This window comes from Mus musculus, chromosome 2, assembly GCF_000001635.26.
Source record: "Mus musculus strain C57BL/6J chromosome 2, GRCm38.p6 C57BL/6J".
NCBI lineage: Eukaryota > Metazoa > Chordata > Mammalia > Rodentia > Muridae > Mus > Mus musculus.
The window spans coordinates 125,861,562-125,879,961 of NC_000068.7; the positions used below are offsets into that span (position 1 = coordinate 125,861,562).

The 18,400-nt window shown below is 42.4% G+C and overlaps 1 protein-coding gene across 8 annotated transcripts in view; it reads left to right on the forward strand.

Moving 5' to 3' along the window:
• Positions 1–18,400, forward strand: part of Galk2 (galactokinase 2) — a 125,190-nt gene that overhangs the window by 2,453 nt on the left and 104,337 nt on the right. For 2 of the 8 annotated variants that reach the window (NM_175154.3, XM_030252060.1), the window contains exon 2: positions 16,717–16,805. In NM_175154.3, the coding sequence (NP_780363.1) occupies positions 16,717–16,805 (89 nt within the window). Of the gene's footprint in view, positions 1–4,193; positions 4,825–7,291; positions 7,413–8,764; positions 8,901–16,716; positions 16,806–18,400 lie in introns of those variants that run through there. The other 6 variants (XM_011239770.2, XM_030252059.1, XM_006500153.4 and 3 more) reach the window with 6 other exon arrangements.

Consider the following 18,400-nt stretch of genomic DNA (forward strand, 5'->3'; position numbering starts at 1 on the left):
CTTAAACACTGAACCATTTCTGTAGCACTTTACAAATTTTAAAAGTTGTGTGCATATTTTGTATGTGTATGGATGTGCTTGATATTTTTTGTAGAGGGCATTTGTGTGGGGCCAGAGGGTAACCGTGTAGTCTGTCGTCTCCTTCCACCTTTACAGGGTGTTCAGAAAATGAACTCTGGTGGTTAGTCTTTTGAGGAAAGAGCCTTTACCTATTGACCATTGTAAAAGTATTTTTTAATTTGCCTAATATAACTATCACCTCTGAGGGCCTCAGTCTGCTAACTTAGGCTTGGGCCTGGAAGATTCTAGTCTCTGTACAAGCTTATGTAGGCCTAGAATGTTTTCAGCCTCTGAGACTTACTGCTGAATAACCTCACCCTTTCTTTTTCTTTCTGAACTCTTGCTGGCTGGTTCAACTCAGCTCTTCTGGCTCAAATTCCTTCCCTAGCTGTCTGATTCAATCTGGCTTCTCTCGGATTGAATTGCTTTGATTGGCTTCAAGCTAACTCTAACAAATCTGTCTGATCTCCTGGCTCCTCATTTTCTAGCTTGTTCTGTCTTCATCTATTGTATTCACCTTGTTTTCTCTTCAACCTGTCTCTGTAAAACTCTCCTGGTAAAACTTCCTCCTCTCTCTCTTTGCCTTGCTCTCATAAGTCATATCTCCTTTCTGTCTCTTCTCCTTTGAGTTGGGCACATCCTATCTCACTTTGCCTCTTAATTAGAAGTCACTTTCAAACATGGCTGCTTCCTTCTCCCAACTAACTTTACCTTCATTGTTTGGGATTGAAGGTGTGTACTAAGGGCATGTCTATATTCCAGCCAGAACAGCCATGTTGCTGGATGAAAAGTCCTCTACAGACCATCTCACAGGCCCCCAAATATTTTGTTTAATGATCTATTTTTATTTATGTCTGTATGAGGGTGTCAGATCTCATGGGTTTACAGACAGTTGTGAGCTGCAATATGAGTTATGGGAATTGAAGCCATGTCCTCTGAAAAACCAGCCAGTGTTTTTTTTTTTAAAAAGATTTATTTATTTATTTATTTATTTATTTATTTATTTATTTATTTATTTATTTTATATGAGTGCACTGTAACTGTCCTCAGACTCACAAGTAAAAGGCATTAGATCCCATTACAGATGGTTGTGGTTGCTGGGAATTGAACTCAGGTCCTCTGGAGGAGCAATCAGTGCTCTTAACCATCTGAGCCATCTCTCCAGCCCTAGCCCCCAAATATTTTAAAACAGCATTTACTGAAGTATAATTTAGCTGTGTTATAATAAGCTAAGTTGCACAAACTTATCAATTTGATAATATTTACCACATATTTATTCCTGTGAAGTGATCATCATAAGAACTTAATGAGCTTATTATACTAAAGATGTGTCTTTATAGAATTCTTTCCAAAATCCCTTGATGATCTGTATTTTCCTCCTCTTAGATTTTTTTAGGACACTATTGGTCTATTATTTGACATTGTAGTTGACTTTACAATTTAAGCATCCTTCTATGTAAATTAAAATAAACACAATGCATTCTCACTTATCTGGCCTTTATTCATGTTGTTCCTTGCTTCAGTTGGTTGTTTGAATTTATTGCTGTGCATTTATATAAATAAAACTGTTATGAACATTTATGTACAAGCTGTGTGAACATGTTTAATTTTTGAGTAATGTGGTAGACTGATTCCAAGATGGCCTGTCACCCATGTCATTTGATAACTGTTTATCCTTTAAGTGTGGGTAGGCTGTGACTCACTCCTAAGCAAGATGATGGAGAGGAGTTGATTTATGTAATTGCATATACATTATTGACCAGATCAAGTCTATCTTAGTCTCAGACATTGTGTCCTTTGCTGTCCTCAAGAAGCAAAAGTGCTGATGTTTGTGTGATAGTTATGCCTCATCCGCAGCTTGTTTGTTTATTTGTTTTTCAAGACAGGGTTTCTCTGTGTAGCTCTGCTGTCCTGGACCTTGTTCTGGAGATCAGGCTGCCTCTGTCTCCTGAGTGCTGGAATTGAAAGCCTGCTCCACCACTGCCCAACTGGTTAGGCTTCATTGTCAATTGGACAGAATCTGGAATCACCTAGGAGGCAAGCATCTGGGTGTGCCTGTGAGTGGCTATTTAAATTAGCTACCATGTGCTCTGCAGTGTGTCCTTCCACAGATGAGCCTCTTTAAAATAGAAAAGCCATCTAAGGCATACCCTCATTTTTAAGTGATAGAAATTGTGAGATAATAAGTGTGAATTGTTACATATTACTTATCTATGATAATGATGTTATGAAGCAGTGAATACAAACATATCTACAAGTGATGGTTGGGTTATACCAGAGGTATATATTCAGCTTTGTAAGACACTCTCAAACTGTTTTACCATTTAGCCTATCTATCTGCAGTGTGCAAGAGTCTTAGTTGCCTCTTTATCTTGAGCTACCCTATTTCAGTCTTAGCTACTCTATCAAGAGCACTGAGCATTCCAGTGGCGTTGGGTTGCCCTTTCTTAAGGCAGCTGCTGTGCTTCTCTCTGTGTGGTTTTTCAATTCTGTTGCTGCATTTGACATTTAGCAGTTAGTTCTCAAGTACGTTGACTGTCTATAGGTTTTTGACTATGATAACAGGGACGTAAGTTACCAAAGTGTGGAGCTTGTTTTGTAAATCATCCTCATTGTGCTTTCTGGACAAATGCATATGAACATGATCTGGAACATTCCTCTGGTCAGGTGGCTTTATTGAGACTGGCATTATTGTGCATGTCTGGAGCACCCATCTCTTTCATGGCAAATTCCTGGTTTCTTTGAGTGCCCAAGGGGTGTGCTTCTCGAAGCCCACTCTATGGATGCATTTTTTTTTTTTTTGATGTATCCTCAGGTCACTACCTTGTTGATGGTATGTCCTCTCTTGTCATCATTCTTCTATGTAGGAGCCATTCTTCAGGGCGTAAGTTGAAAGGGCTTCATGTGTATCTTTGGTGAAAAATATCTTTGATTCCTCCCCCCCCCACCAGGTTGTTTATCTTATTACTCTTGCATGGTAAAGAATGTGTGTGTGTGTGTGTGTGTGTGTGTGTGTGTGTGTGTGTGTGTGTGTGTGTTGTATCTAAAAAAGCTTTGCCACACTTTAGGACACTGATTACTAATTAGTTTAAAAGGAGGTATAGGGGCCAGCTGGTAAGCTATCTTATCAGGACAGATGCTTGCTGGCAAGCTTGATGACCTGCATATGTTCCTGGAACTCACATGGTGGAAGGAAAACACTGACACCCATAGGTTGTTCTATGATTCTGTGCCCATGCACACCCACATTAAATAAATTTAATTTTAAAAAGTACAAGGTATACATTTTCCTTGCGAAGGTAACATACATATCTCCTTTCTCTCTCTCATTCCAGATTGGGGGGGGGGCACATGCAGAGGGCTCTAAAGAAGTCCACTGTTGTCAACCTTATGTCCTTCCATCAGAAAGAGTGGGGAGACTTTTTGTGCGTACATTTTATACAGAGAAAAGCTAGCTGAGAGCCAGAAGTCAAAGAAGGTCTTGTGAATCTATTCTCTCTGTACATGACTTCAGACACGATGCTTTGCGGGCTAGCCTTGACTTCCCTGTTATTTGTAAGCCAAATAAACCTTTCCTTCTCAGTGGGCAGGGCATCTGTCAGGGCATATTGTCACAGCAAAAGAAAAGTAATTCATGAGCTGTGTGAACTCCACCTCAGTCATTCACTCAGTTGTGCCTGTGTTTTGAGAACCAGTCTGCCAGGCAGTGTGTCAGGTGCTGAGGACAGTGCTCCTGCCCTCGAGTTGGTTGCTTATAGTTGGTAGTGATGGTGAGGCAACAGCTAGATGGACAGTACGTGCACAAGAAAAGAAGTATTCAGGGTGACTTTTCTTAGCCCAGCACAGTAATGGGGGAGTTGTGCTGGAGATGGTATGCTTTTAATAGGGTCTCGGGTTTCCTTAGGTAACAGAAAAATGAGGGGTGAACTGGATACCGAATGAAAAAATGAGGGCATGACTGGCTAGGTATGGTTGAGGAGAAGGTTTCTTATAGTTGTGACAGAGAAAACAGCCAGAGACATCTGGAAGGGGAGGGGGGTTCAGACTAAACATGGTACTGCCACCTCTCTCTCTCTCTCTTTCTCTCTCTCTCTCTCTCTCTCTCTCTCTCTCTCTCTCTGTGTGTGTGTGTGAGAACCACAGATGGTGGGTGGGACTTGTTCCAGGTTTCTTTGAGGCCTAACAGATGCTAAAGGTTTCTTCTCATCATTAGTGGTGTCTTATGAAGGCCTACCTATGCTTGCATCCTAGAAGGAAGAGCAAAGATATTCACATCTATTTTATGTTGCTTGCTTTGGAAATAAATTTGAATAAGAAGCAATAGGTGATCATTTTATGGTCTTTGGCACATATCTGCTGAACATTAAGGAAGAAAAAAATGTCAAATTAAAAAAAAAAAAGACTGAGAGGGATCAGAGGAAAGGTATGGATGGGTCTTCAACTGGGGCTGTACTCAGCCACATCAGGGCAAAGAAAAACCTGGTCAATCGGCCTTGCTGCTTACCCAGCGAAAGGTGGTGGCCACGGTTGACAGCTGTTGCCTGGAGAGGGGGGAGGAGGAGCTGGGGGCGGGACAGCCTGAAAGGCAGCCACTTCTGCGGACCTGCAGGATTTCCGCTGAGATCCCGGAAGAAAGCCATTCCTGCCACTTTAATCTCGTGATGCTTAGCTGTGCTGCACTTCTGGAAACTGCAGAGGGATCTAGCAAAATATGGCTGCGGAGGACCCTGCCACTCGACGAGTCCAGGTGGCAGAACATCCCAGGTGGGGGAGAGGCGTGGCCGGGATCCCGGGCTGGAGAAGTGCACAAGGCGCTCATTGCTTTAGGCGGCTTCTTTTGAGTTACGTGTGTGTGTGTGTGTGTGTGTGTGTGTGTGTGTGTGTGTGTAGACAGCTTCTTTTGAGTTAGGGCTTGTGTGCGTCTGCATGTGCGTGTGTGTTCCTGGAAGCAGACAGAACCCTTAGGATTCTAGACTTCTGGGTCTCAGACACCGCGCCAGGGGTTGTGTGTGTTGCTTCACACGGAGGCCTTTGCTCTTTCTTAGGGAAGGATTCAGTAAAAATGCCCAGCTCTTCCTGGAACTGCTAGTTATCTTGCCTGTCGAGTGATAGTGCTTTTTCCAAGTTTCGTCCTATCTACTTATTTTTGAGTCTCTGCATCTTTGACAAATCTGATCACCTCTAAACTGTCATCAAGGCACTAATTTGTTGCTAGTTTCTAGCTACAGAACTCCCAATTCTTTTTTGATGTCTAGTGGAGGGTCTTTTTAAAATTACAGATACTTTGTAGGAATACTTTGTTCTGGTTTCTGGAGCTGGAATCTCACAGAAGCTGTTCACTTGCTGTTCTGTTAGAAGTCCGAGGGCCTCTCTGAGGTTGGTTGCTTTTGAGTGTAACTCTTTCCTGCTCTCCTTTCTGTTTTGGTTGATGAGACTGTACTTTCCTATGGCTTGAAAACGCTCCTTCCTGGGCAAGTCAGCAAACGATGTACCTTTAGTTGCTAGGATAAAACATACCTTACTCTAGAGACAGTTTAGATTACTTCTGGCTGTCGTTGAATGTGTTAAGATTCTCTGAGGTCAGTCTTTGTACAGTGTGGTTGTTTTTACAGATTCAGTGAATGAGAGACCACATAGTTCAAATGACTCCCCAGGAATCCATTTCATGAAAAGAAACCCACCCTTTCTGGTAGTGTAGTCTTGTACAAAACATGTCTATGAATAAACTTCAAATATGATATTTTTGAGCTAGGGTCTTAATGTGTAGTTCTGGCTGGCTTGAACTAGCCTGACTTCTAACTTGGAGAGAGTTACCTACTCTCTCCAAGTCTCTGCCTAGGACTAAAGATGTGTGTCATCACACTCAGCCGATTTTATATGGTTTTTTTTTTTTTCATAAAGATCACTTTCCATAGTTATGCAGAAGGGAGGATGTTGCTAATATAGCACCATTGCTAAAAGAGGAGTTCCGATGTAGTGCTCTTTCATGCCGTTCATGGTTGTTACAGTTTTTACTCACCAAACAACGATTTAGTGTTGCTTTATCTGTGTTAGCGCCAGGAAAGCCCATAGTGGTCATGTAAGCTCTGTTCTGCTGCTGCAGAATCTGTTTTGAGACAGTGTCTCTACGATCCACGGACCACACTGAACTCTTCATCCCCTGCCTGCACCTCAAGTGTACAATCATGCTCATCTGTTGTTGTACTTGTGTATACTGTTATCAGCTTCACACAACGTTCTGTAGGAATATTTTAGAGCATCCTATTTTAGAAAGGGGGAGACTTAATAAATCTAGATGATGTACTCTACACATCTATCAAGTGGTCACATGGTACAATTGATTGCTATCCTCAGGGGAAACTGGATTCTTGTGGAACTCATGATCTTTGTTCAAGATACCATTTCAATGTCACAGGAAATCAGATCTTCCAAGTGAAGACACTAGGCAGCCACATTTCAAGTCTACCTTCTTTTGCAGTGATATCTCTTTTCTTTAGGATTTAAATTGTTAGACTGGCAAGGCATGATGGTTCATGGAGAGGTAGGAGGGGCAACATAAATTGAAAGCCTCCTGGATCCTATGTCCTGCCTTAGTTACTTTTCTATTGCTCTGAAGAAACACCATGGCCCAGACAACTTACTGAAGAAAGTCTATTTTGGAAAGTCTAGATTCAGAGGATGAGTCCATTGTCATCATGGTGGGGAGTATGGCCCTGGAGCAGTAGCTGAGAGCTACTTTTACACATATCTGCCCTTCATCCGTAAGCACTGGACAGAGGGAGCTAACTGAAAATGGCGTGGGCTTTTCAAACCTCAAAGCTTGCTCCCCAAGTTGCACCTCCAACAAGGCCACACCTCCTGAACAGTTCCACCCACTCAGGATCAAGTATTCAAGCAGGAACCTATGAGGCCCATTCTCATTCAAACCACCACATTCCTCCAAACAAAGTAACATCTGAAGAGGTAGCTCCACTGTGAAGTGCTAGCCTCATGCATGAAACTCGGGGTTTGATTCCCAGAACTGTGTGACCCTCTCATAGTGGAATATTCTTATAATCCCAGCACTTGTGTGATAGAGACAGAATCAGAAATTCAGGGACATTCTGGCTAGTGCGTGGGAGAACAGCCTGTGCTACATGAAACCTTGCCTAAAGTAACTCTAAAAATGTGAATAGAAGCTACTAGATTATTCTCCCTCTTTCTCTTCCTATCTTCCTTTCTGACAGGGTTTTTCTGTGCGGCCTTGGCTCTCCTGGACTCACTTTGTAGACCCTGCTGGCCTTCAACTCAGAGATCCACCTACCTCTGCTTCCTGGGATTAAAGACGTGCACCACATTGGCAGATTATTAGGGTTTGTTTGTTTGTTTGTTTGTTTTTTGTCTTTTTTTTTTTCCGAGACAGGGTTTCTCTGTGTAGCCCTGGCTGTCCTGAAACTCACTCTGTAGACCAGACTGGCCTCGAACTCAAAAATCCGCCTGCCTCTGCCTCCCAAGTGCTGGGATTAAAGGTGTTCGCCACCACGCCCAGCTAGATTATTAGTTCTTGTAATAAGTTTTTGATTTCACATGTCGTATTTTTAATGGATGAACCGACTTCATGAGTGCTTCCATGCAAGCCTGAACACGTGAGATTAATACCAAGAGCCCACTCCATGTGCAAGAAGAGAACTGGTTCCTGCAAGTTGCTTTCTAACCCTTCACAAGTGTGCCATGGTATTTGTGTGCCCTTGCACTACATATTTCTCTGTTTCTGTCTCTGTCTCTGCCTCTGTCTCTGTCCCTGTCTCTGTCTCTCTCTGTTACACACACACACACACAATTTAAAAAGTCTGCAACAAAGTGGTTTTATAGTAACTTCACAGAGTTGTGAAACCAGTACCATAATTAAATTTAGATTTTCTTTTCCCCAAAATATGTATCACTCTTGCATTTTTACCTTTCCATTTTTTTAGCAACTACTAACCTACTGTTCTATTGTTTCTTCTTTCTTTCTCTCTCTCTTTTGTCCTTTTTTCTTTCCTTCCTTCCTTCCTTCCTTCCTTCCTTCCTTCCTTCCTTCCTTTCCTTTAGATTTGTTCATGATGGACATTTCAAATAAGTGCTATATTTTTTTGTTTGTTTGTTTTGAGACAGGTCTTTCTATGCAGTCCTGGCTGTCCAGGAATTTGCTGTATAGATCAGGCTTTTCTCTCTGTCTGTTCAATCAAGCCTCAGGCCTTGGAGTAGGCTCATCCATTATTCTAACACCAGTGTACAGCCCCAGACCCCTTCACAGAAAGTTATGCATGAGTTCAAATCCTTAAGGTACCAGTGTATCCCGTAGCATTGTTATCCCACCCTTTTTTTTATTACAAATGGTACATTTATATAAGTAAAAGAATTAAATTTGCTGTTCTGTCATTTTTTTTTTTATCTAATCTTTCTCAAAGCTTCTACCTCATCGGTCCATGTAGAAAGATTTTGCTGAAATTATTTTATAGTATGAATGTTAGATTTTTGATATTTTTATCTTTTAGACAATTCTACAATAAACACATAGTTCTTTAAATATTTGTATGGGTATATAAAAATATTTGTATCCTCTGAGAAGTTCACACATGCATACACTATGTTTTGATGATGTTCACCCTACTCTTTCCTTTCATCTCCCCCCACGTCCACCCTCAGCCCTTCTCAGCTTTCCTCCTCTTTGTCTCTGTTATAGCCCACTGGTTTGTTGTGTTTACATATGCCTGGGTGTGGATCCATTCCCTGGACTGTGACTGACCTTCCAGGAACCACATCCTCCAAACAGACTGATGCACCGCCCCAGCAGCCATCAACTGTGTGCGGTCCCTCAGGTAGGGATAAGGGGCCATGATCCCTTCCCTCCTTGGTAGAATCTTCATCTTATATAGACAGCTGCTGTGGCTGCAAGTTCATGATTGCATTGGTCTGTTTTTTTTTTTTTTTCATTTCCTTTTCTTTTCATCCTATATTGATATATTTTTGTATATCTGTATTTTTGGATGGAAGCCACGAGTTTGACATAGATGCAGCTCCTGCTTGAACTTTATAGTGTCTTTTACTCTGCAGATGTGTCTTATATAGTACAGTGCAGTGTGGACAGTGGTGAAGGCTGCAGCTTTGTCTTAAGCCTGGTGTTAATGGAAAGGCTTTTAAAAAAGATTTATCTGGTGTGTATCAGTGTTTGGCCTGCATGTATATGTGTGTACCATGTGCATGCCTAGTGCTTGTAGAAGTCAGAAGAGGACTCTGGATCCTCTGAACTGGAGTTACAGATGCTTGTGAGCTGCCATGTAGGTGCTGGGAATTGAATTTGAGTAGAGCTTTAACTGCTGAGCCCTGGAAAAGCTTTAATGAGAATGCTTCTGATATTTTACCATCAAATGTGGTGTTTAATGTTTCTGATAAGTACTTTTTCTTTTTTCTTTTTTCTTTTTTGGTTTTTCGAGACAGGGTTTCTCTGTATAGCCCTGGCTATCCTGGAACTCACTTTGTAGACCAGGCTGGCCTCGAACTCAGAAATTCACCTTCCTCAGCTTCCCGAGTGCTGGGATTAAAGGCGTGTGCCACCATGCCCAGCTGATAAATACTTTTTAATAAATTAAAGACATTTCCTTCTTTTCTAGAAGTGTTAAGGATTAAAAATATTTTATTAGCACACATTAATTTTAAATAATGGTTTTCTTTATGACATCTTCATATATCTACTAATGTATTTTGGTCATCTTCCTCCTCCCTCCATTACCCTTCCTATTCCCACCACAGCACTAGTAGGCACATCTTCCCTGGTCAGAATTGTTATATACAGTGTCCACAGCTCTGATGGTTTGTGTATGTTCTGCCTAGGGAGTGGCACTGTTAGAAGGTGTGGCCTTGTTGGAGTAGGTGTGTCACTGTGGGTGTGGGCTTTAAGACCCTCATCCTAGCTGCCTGGAAGCCAGGATTCTGCTAGCAGTCTTCAGATGAAGATGTAGAACTCTTAGCTCCTCCTGACCATGCTTACCTGGATGCTGCCATCATGTGTTGATAATGGACTGAACCTCTGAACCTGTAAGCCAGCCCCAATTAAATGTTGTCTTTATAAGACTTGCCTTGGTCATAGTTTCTGTTCACAGCAGTAAAACCCTAAGACAACAGTCAAGCAAGACTACTGACAACAGGTCTCCCCAAGCAGCTTGCATAGCACCTACTGGTGTTGGTACCATGAGGGCTAAGCAGCAAGGAGAAAGCTCTCAGGCAAGTTCCGTCTTAGTTCTTCTATGTCCTGTACCAGAGGATGTGATGTCTTCAGCAATAGGGTTTTACCCTGTAGTTCTGGTGGGGAATTAACAGCAGTTTTAAGAGTCTGTGTTTAGAAGTCTCAGGCCTCCCTCAGCACCAACTCCTATGGAGAGAGTCTGCCCTGGCTATGGAATTTTCACTGAATAAACCTGAGATTTCTGGGACTAGTTTTACCATTCATGCAGGGTAGTTTAAAAAGTAGATTTTTGTGATTATTACTAATGATGTAATCACATATTAGTGGGTTTCATTAGAATACATAAGAGGCAGTGACAACAGTGGTTATTTAGTGTTTTATTGGATGACTTTAATGATACATGTTAGTGCTATGTGCCAGCTCTGTTCTACTTTACAGAGAAGGATGCCCTGACAGCTTATACATCTACATGAAGTGTCTATAAAGGGTTTTATTCTCTTCTGATGATGTTCATCCCCCAGTCTCCTCCCCTGTCCTCTCTCTATCACTGATCCCTTCCTCTTCTTCCTTTTCATTTTCTTCTTCCTCCTCTTCCTCATCTTTGTCTTCCTCTTCTTCCTCCTTTTCTTTTTCCTCTTTTTCTTGTTCTTCATCTTCTTTTCCTCTTTTTTCCTCTTCCTCTCCTCCTCTTCTTCCTCTTTTCCTCCTCTCCTTTGTCTTCCTCTCCTTCTCCTCCTCTTCTTCCTCTCCTCCTCTTCTCCCTCCTCTTCCTCTAACTCCTCTTCCTCTTCTTTCTCCTCCCCCTTTTCTTCCTCTTCCTCATTTTCTTTCTTCTTCTTCCCACTTGTACTCACATGTCAATTTTTGTGTCGTTGCTACTCTCACTAGAGTTGCTTTCTGCAGCATGGGAGTCAGATTGTTCACAGAAGCAGGGTAATTGAAGAAAGTGTCTCTCTTTAACAGCCATTACCCACCTCAGGGAAGGGTGGAGCCCCATGCCCTTACTTCCTCTAGGGCAGTGTGTAGGACAGGCCTACAGTCTTGGCAGATCAGGCAAGCAAGCATCCTTGCTGTCAGTGCAACCTTCTCAGTGAGGTGGGGCTGAGCAGGCCCTCAGCACTGAGGTCAAAATCACCCTATGTTACCACTGTCTCTATCACATCTGATGAGTTCACATTTACATCCTGCAGAACAGGAGTGATACTGAGCCCAAGAACCAGTTGACAATAACATAACCATTACTAAACACACACTCCGTGGCAATGCTGAGCTAGACACTAGGCATGCATTGTCTCCTTTAATCCTCTCAGTAACACAGCTGTTCCTATTTAGAGGTGAAGGAGGTTAATGATATTCACAGTATGGAGACAACAGATTTAGTCTATTTCTGACCTAATGAGCCAGCCACAGTCTTTCCAGCATAACTTTTTCTATGTGTGATTCATATGGATCTGGACTACACTTAAAATATCACTGCTGTGTCGGTTTAATTTATCACTTTTTTTTTTAAGATTTATTTATTATATGTAAGTACACTGTAGCTGTCTTCAGACACTCCAGAAGAGGGCGTCAGATCATGTTACAGACGGTTGTGGTTGCTGGGATTTGAACTTCGGACCTTCGGAAGAGCAGTCGGGTGCTCTTACCCACTGAGCCATTTCACCAGCCCCCTTAATTTATCACTTAACAGTTCCTTCTAGCCTACTTAGCGGCCTGTGTGCACATTCTACTCTCGGTTTTCATCCTCACATTTTGTAGGTTGTTTTTTTAAAAAAATATTTATTTTGGGGTGTGTGTGTGTGTGTGTGTGTTTTGGGGACTGGGGGTTTATTTGGCTTATAGGTGACAACCCGTCATTGAGAGAAGCCAAGGCAGGAACTGAGACAGAACCACAGAGGTGTGGTGCTACTCACTTGTTCCCTCCCTCCCTTCTCCCTTCCTCTCTTCTTCCCTCCCGCCTTCCCTCCCTTTTTCTCTTTCCCTCCCTCTGTCCTTTCTTGCTTTCCCTCCCTTTCTACTTAAATTATTGGTAAAATTTGGTATTCTGTGTTCTCTAGTTACAGTGACAACATACTTCTTGTGAAGTTTTTTTAAAAATATTTTTAATTAGGTATTTTCCTCATTTACATTTCCAATGCTATCCCAAAAGTCCCCATACCCTCCCCTCAACTCCCCTACCCACCCACTCCCACTTTTTGGCCCTGGTGTTCCCCTGTACTGGGGCATATAAAGTTTGTAAGTCCAATGGACCTCTCTTTCCATTGATGGCTGACTAGGCCATCTTTTGATACATATGCAGCTAGAGTCAAGAGCTCTGGGGTACTGGTTAGTTCATATTGTTGTTCCACCTATAGGGTTGCAGATCCCTTCTTGCACGCGCTCAACTGGCCAGGAAGAACGACGCTGCAACAGGATCCTTCTGCACACGTTTATTGGGAGAGCTTGATTGTAGAGGCGAAAAGACCTCGAGCCCAGAACTGGTGCTGCTTTTATAGGCCTAGGAGGGGCGTGTCTCACACCCGGATTGGTTATGCACTAAGCCTTATTTGCATGTTCCTCATCTGATTGGCTACTCTCTCTCAGTACCTTACAGAACCTCATTATCATACCTCATTTGCATGTCTCACATCTGATTGGTTATAATCTCAGTACCTTACAGAACCTCATTATCATGCCTGGGCCAGGCAGTGTCTTTGCAGAAAACTTTACTGCATATGTACACATTGGTTGTTTGTCCAATCTTTTTTTTTTGTTTTTTTTTTTTTCCATTTTTTATTAGGTATTTAGCTCATTTACATTTCCAATGCTATACCAAAAGTCCCCCTTACCCACCCACCCCCACTCCCCTACCCACCCACTCCCCCCCTTTGGCCCTGGCGTTCCCCTGTACCGGGGCACACAAAGTCTGCGTGTCCAATGGGCCTCTCTTTCCAGTGATGGCCGACTAGGCCATCTTTTGATACATATGCAGCTAGAGTCAAGAGCTCAGGGGTACTGGTTAGTTCATAATGTTGTTCCACCTATAGGGTTGAAGATCCCTTTAGCTCCTTGGGTACTTTCTCTAGCTCCTCCATTGGGAGCCCTGTGATCCATCCATTAGCTGACTGTGAGCATCCACTTCTGTGTTTGCTAGGCCCCGGCATAGTCTCACAAGAGACAGCTACATCTGGGTCCTTTCGATAAAATCTTGCTAGTATATGCAATGGTGTCAGCGTTTGGATGCTGATTATGGGGTGGATCCCTGGATATGGCAGTCTCTACATGGTCCATCCTTTCATCTCAGCTCCAAACTTTGTTTCTGTAACTCCTTCCATGGGTGTTTTGTTCCCACTTCTTTTTTTTTTTTTGTTTTTATTTTTTTTTTTTCTTTTCTTTTTTTTTTTTTTTTTTTCCATTTTTTATTAGGTATTTAGCTCATTTACATTTCCAATGCTATACCAAAAGTCCCCCTTACCCACCCACCCCCACTCCCCTATCCACCCACTCCCCCCCTTTGGCCCTGGCGTTCCCCTGTACCGGGGCACACAAAGTCTGCGTGTCCAATGGGCCTCTCTTTCCAGTGATGGCCGACTAGGCCATCTTTTGATACATATGCAGCTAGAGTCAAGAGCTCAGGGGTACTGGTTAGTTCATAATGTTGTTCCACCTATAGGGTTGAAGATCCCTTTAGCTCCTTGGGTACTTTCTCTAGCTCCTCCATTGGGAGCCCTGTGATCCATCCATTAGCTGACTGTGAGCATCCACTTCTGTGTTTGCTAGGCCCCGGCATAGTCTCACAAGAGACAGCTACATCTGGGTCCTTTCGATAAAATCTTGCTAGTATATGCAATGGTGTCAGCGTTTGGATGCTGATTATGGGGTGGATCCCTGGATATGGCAGTCTCTACATGGTCCATCCTTTCATCTCAGCTCCAAACTTTGTTTCTGTAACTCCTTCCATGGGTGTTTTGTTCCCACTTCTAAGGAGGGGCATAGTGTCCACACTTCAGTCTTCATTTTTCTTGAGTTTCATGTGTTTAGGAAATTGCTCTCCTGCGTGGTGGCCAGCAGTAGTCAGTGCCACTCAGCAACGGCACATGTGGCTTCCCACAATCCCTTTAGCTCTTTGGGTACTTTCTCTAGCTCCTCCATTGGGGGCTCTGTGATCCATCCAATTGCTGACTGTGAGCATCCACTTCTGTGTTCGCTACGCCCCGGTATAGTCTCAGAAGAGACAGCTATATCTGGGTCCTTTCAGCAAAATCTTGTTAGTGTATGCAATGGTGTCAGCGTTTGGAGGCTGATTATGGGATGGATCCCTGGATATGGCAGTCTCTAGATGGTCCATCCTTTCGTCACAGCTCCAAACTTTGTCTGTGTAACTCCTTCCATGGGTGTTTTGTTCCCAATTATAAGAAGGGGCAAAGTGCCCACACTTTGGTCTTCGTTCTTCTTGAGTTTCATGCGTTTAGCAAATTTTATCTTATATCTTGGGTATCCTAAGTTTCTGGGCTAATATCCACTTATCAGCGAGTACATATCGTGTGAGTTCCTTTGTGATTGGGTTACCTCACTCAGGATGATGCCCTCCAGGTCTATCCATTTGCCTAGGAACTTCATAAATTCATTCTTTTTAATAGCTGAGTAGTACTCCATTGTGTAAATGTACCACATTTTCTGTATCCATTCCTCTGTTGAGGGGCATCTGGGTTCTTTCCAGCTTCTGGCTATTATAAATGAGGCTGCTGTGAACATAGTGTAGCATGTGTCCTTCTTACTGGTTGGGACATCTTCTGGATATATGCTCAGGAGAGGTATAGCGGGATCCTCCGGTAGTACTATGTCCAATTTTCTGAGGAACCGCCAGACTGATTTCCTGAGTGGTTGTACAAGCTTGCAATCCCACCAACAATGGAGGAGTGTTCCTCTTTCTCCACATCCTCGCCAGCATCTGCTGTCACCTGAATTTTTTATCTTAGCCATTCTGACTGGTGTGAGGTGGAATCTCAGGGTTGTTTTGATTTGCATTTCTCTGATGTTTAAGGATGTTGAACATTTTTTCAGCTGTTTCTCTGCCATTCGGTATTCCTCAGGTGAGAAATCTTTGTTCAGTTCTGAGCCCCATTTTTTAATGGGGTTATTTGATTTTCTGGAGTCCACCTTCTTGAGTTCTTTATATATATTGGATATTAGTCCCCTATCTGATTTAGGATAGGTAAAGATCCTTTCCCAATCTGTTGGTGGTCTTTTTGTCTTATTGACAGTGTCTTTTGCCTTGCAGAAGCTTTGCAACTTTATGAGGTCCCATTTATCGATTCTCGATCTTACAGCACAAGCCATTGCTGTTCTATTCAGGAACTTTCCCCCTGTACCCATATCTTCGAGGCTTTTCCCTACTTTCTCCTCTATAAGTTTCAGTGTCTCTGGTTTTATGTGGAGTTCCTTAATCCACTTAGATTTGACCTTAGTACAAGGAGATAGGAATGGATCAATTCACATTCTTCTAGATGATAGCCACCAGTTGTGCTAGCACCATTTGTTGAAAATGCTGTCTTTCTTCCACTGGATGGTTTTAGCTCCCTTGTCAAAGATCAAGTGACCATAGGTGTGTGGGTTCATCTCTGGGTCTTCATTTCTGTTCCATTGGTCTACTTGTCTGTCGCTATACCAGTACCATGCAGTTTTTATCTTCTTGTGAAGTTTTATATGTTCTGCAAGATGTGTACAGAGAATCAGATTTAAGTAGCCATCTTGTCTACATACATCCGTGGTCCAGTAAATGTTGGTTTTTTTTTTCTTTTTAATTTTTGTGTTTTTCCATGTTGAAGACCGGACCCAGACCCTTTCACATACTGATCAGAGAACTTCCAAACCCAGTACCTGCTTCTTGAGTGGATGCTTAGGGGAGTCAGAGTTCGTTTCCTGCCGAGTTCTCTGTTGTAACCAGAGCTGCTGATGAATGACTGGGTCTGACTGAGCATATCCGTAATAAAATAAATGACCGTATTTGAACCAAACAGTGGGAACAGGACAGATACAGGATCTAAACTTCCAAACGAAGACTTTGAGAATTTGGACTAGAAGATACAAATGTATGAGACAGATAGTAGAGGGCACTGGAGTTTCTGAGTCTTGTAGAGTCATGTCATGGAGAGCTAAGGTACAGAGGCACAGAGGTGAAGGGGGTGCAGAGCGGAGTGGCAAGAGGGGACAAGTGATGGTGTCTTTGGAGGGATGGGAGTATGGACCAGGAGGAACAAACACCAAAGACATCAGTGTAAACAGATTTTTCCACTTACTTCAGATTTCTAGGAGGCCAGCTTGAGTCCCTCCCAATAGTGATGCCTGCATATCTCTGTCATTATGGTGTGTTCTTTCACTCCTGGAAAGTGTGTGTGTGTGTGTGTGTGTGCCACCCCTGCATGGATTTTCTGATATATGCTATTTTGAGATATTCCACTCTTGTTTTTCAGATTGCTGAAGCTAAAAGAGATGTTTAACTCTAAATTTGGGTCCACACCCAAGTTTTATGTTCGAGCCCCAGGAAGAGTCAACATAATAGGTATTCTGAATTTCTGCTTTTAATTTTACCCCACCCCTCTGGTGGTTTGGATTTTCCAAGTGTTCTAGGTATATTTGTATTTTGTTTTTGTTTCTTGTAATTTTCTACATTTTAGTGTTAAGTAGCAGGTTTTAGCAATTTTGTGTACTATCTGTCTTTATAATGTATAATGATTGATATAGTTTTAGATTGTATACCAACTTGTTATTTGTGTTTAATATGTCATAAATATTTTCTTATGTTTCTGAAGAGGTTACAATTAATTATTTTAATGTTTTTATAATAGCCCATTAAGATGGTCATTTGTAATTTACGTAACCATTTTCTTTTATTGTACATGAAGTTATTTCCAGTTTCCCTCTGGTGTAACCAGGAGCTTGAGTGTCTCCCAGTGGAGAGGAGAAGTAGGTAGATGCAGGATGCAAACATAAATTCTCACTTTTCTTGTTTAATTTCTTGTGTGTGGTTTTATAGCAGACTTCATAGAAATTTGTATTACTAGGAAAGAAAACAGAAAGCTTTTTTTTTTTTTAAAGATTTATTTATTGGGGCTGGAGAGATGGCTCAGAGGTTAAGAGCGCTGATTGCTCTTTCAGAGGTCCTGAGTTCAATTTCCAGCAACCACATGATGGCCCACAACCATCTGCAGTGGGATCTGATGCCCTCTTCTGGTGACTTTTTAAAGAAAGGTATTTGGTGCCTTTCATGTTCATTGAGCGAAACATGGAGCTGCAGATACACATTTAGGTCCGTGGCAAATAGCTGAGAATTGAAGCCCTTGGAATAGACTCACTGCTTAGGGAAAGTGAATGGAGGCTGTTCGTATTGAGAAGATAATAATACATTTGTTATCCTTCATCCCCGGTGAAGACCTCCTGCTCCCTCCATGACCCTCATCCAGGGTGGGTTTGTTTGTTTGTTTTTTGTTGCTGTAAAATACATTTTAAAAAGATATTTTCTTTATTTACATTTTCAAATGTTATCTCCTTTCCTGGTTTCCCCTTTGAAAATAAAGCACATGTGTTCCCTCAGTACTGTGCTGCTAAGTATTAGTATTACAGATATGTTCCCTCAGTACTGGGCTGCTAAGTGTTGGAATTATAGATGTATACCCTCATATCATATTTGCAGTGAAGAACTTAATCACAGAAAAACCTTATAGACTCAAGGATTATAGTTAGAATTTCTCAGGAAGACCTACCTTTCCTCTAAGTGGGTCCAGGGCTATCTAGGGTGTCTCCACTTTAGCCTAGTATCTTCCAGAGTTTACTCAGAAACTTCCAACTTGAGTGTGATTTATGCTGTAAATGGGCATATTTTTCTGATCCTGGTTTCCCCTTTGAAAATCCCCTATCCCCTCCCCCACCCCCTGCTCACCAACCACCCACTCCCACTTCTTAGCCCTGGCATTCCCCTACACTGGGGCATCGTGCCTTCACAGAACCAAGGGCCTCTCCTCCCATTGATGACTGACAAGTCATGTGGCTGGAGCCATGGGTCCCTCTATGTGTACTCTTTGGTTGGTAGTTTAGTCCCTGGGAACTCTGGGGCTACTGGTTGGATCATATTGTTGTTCCTCCTATGGGGCTGCAAAC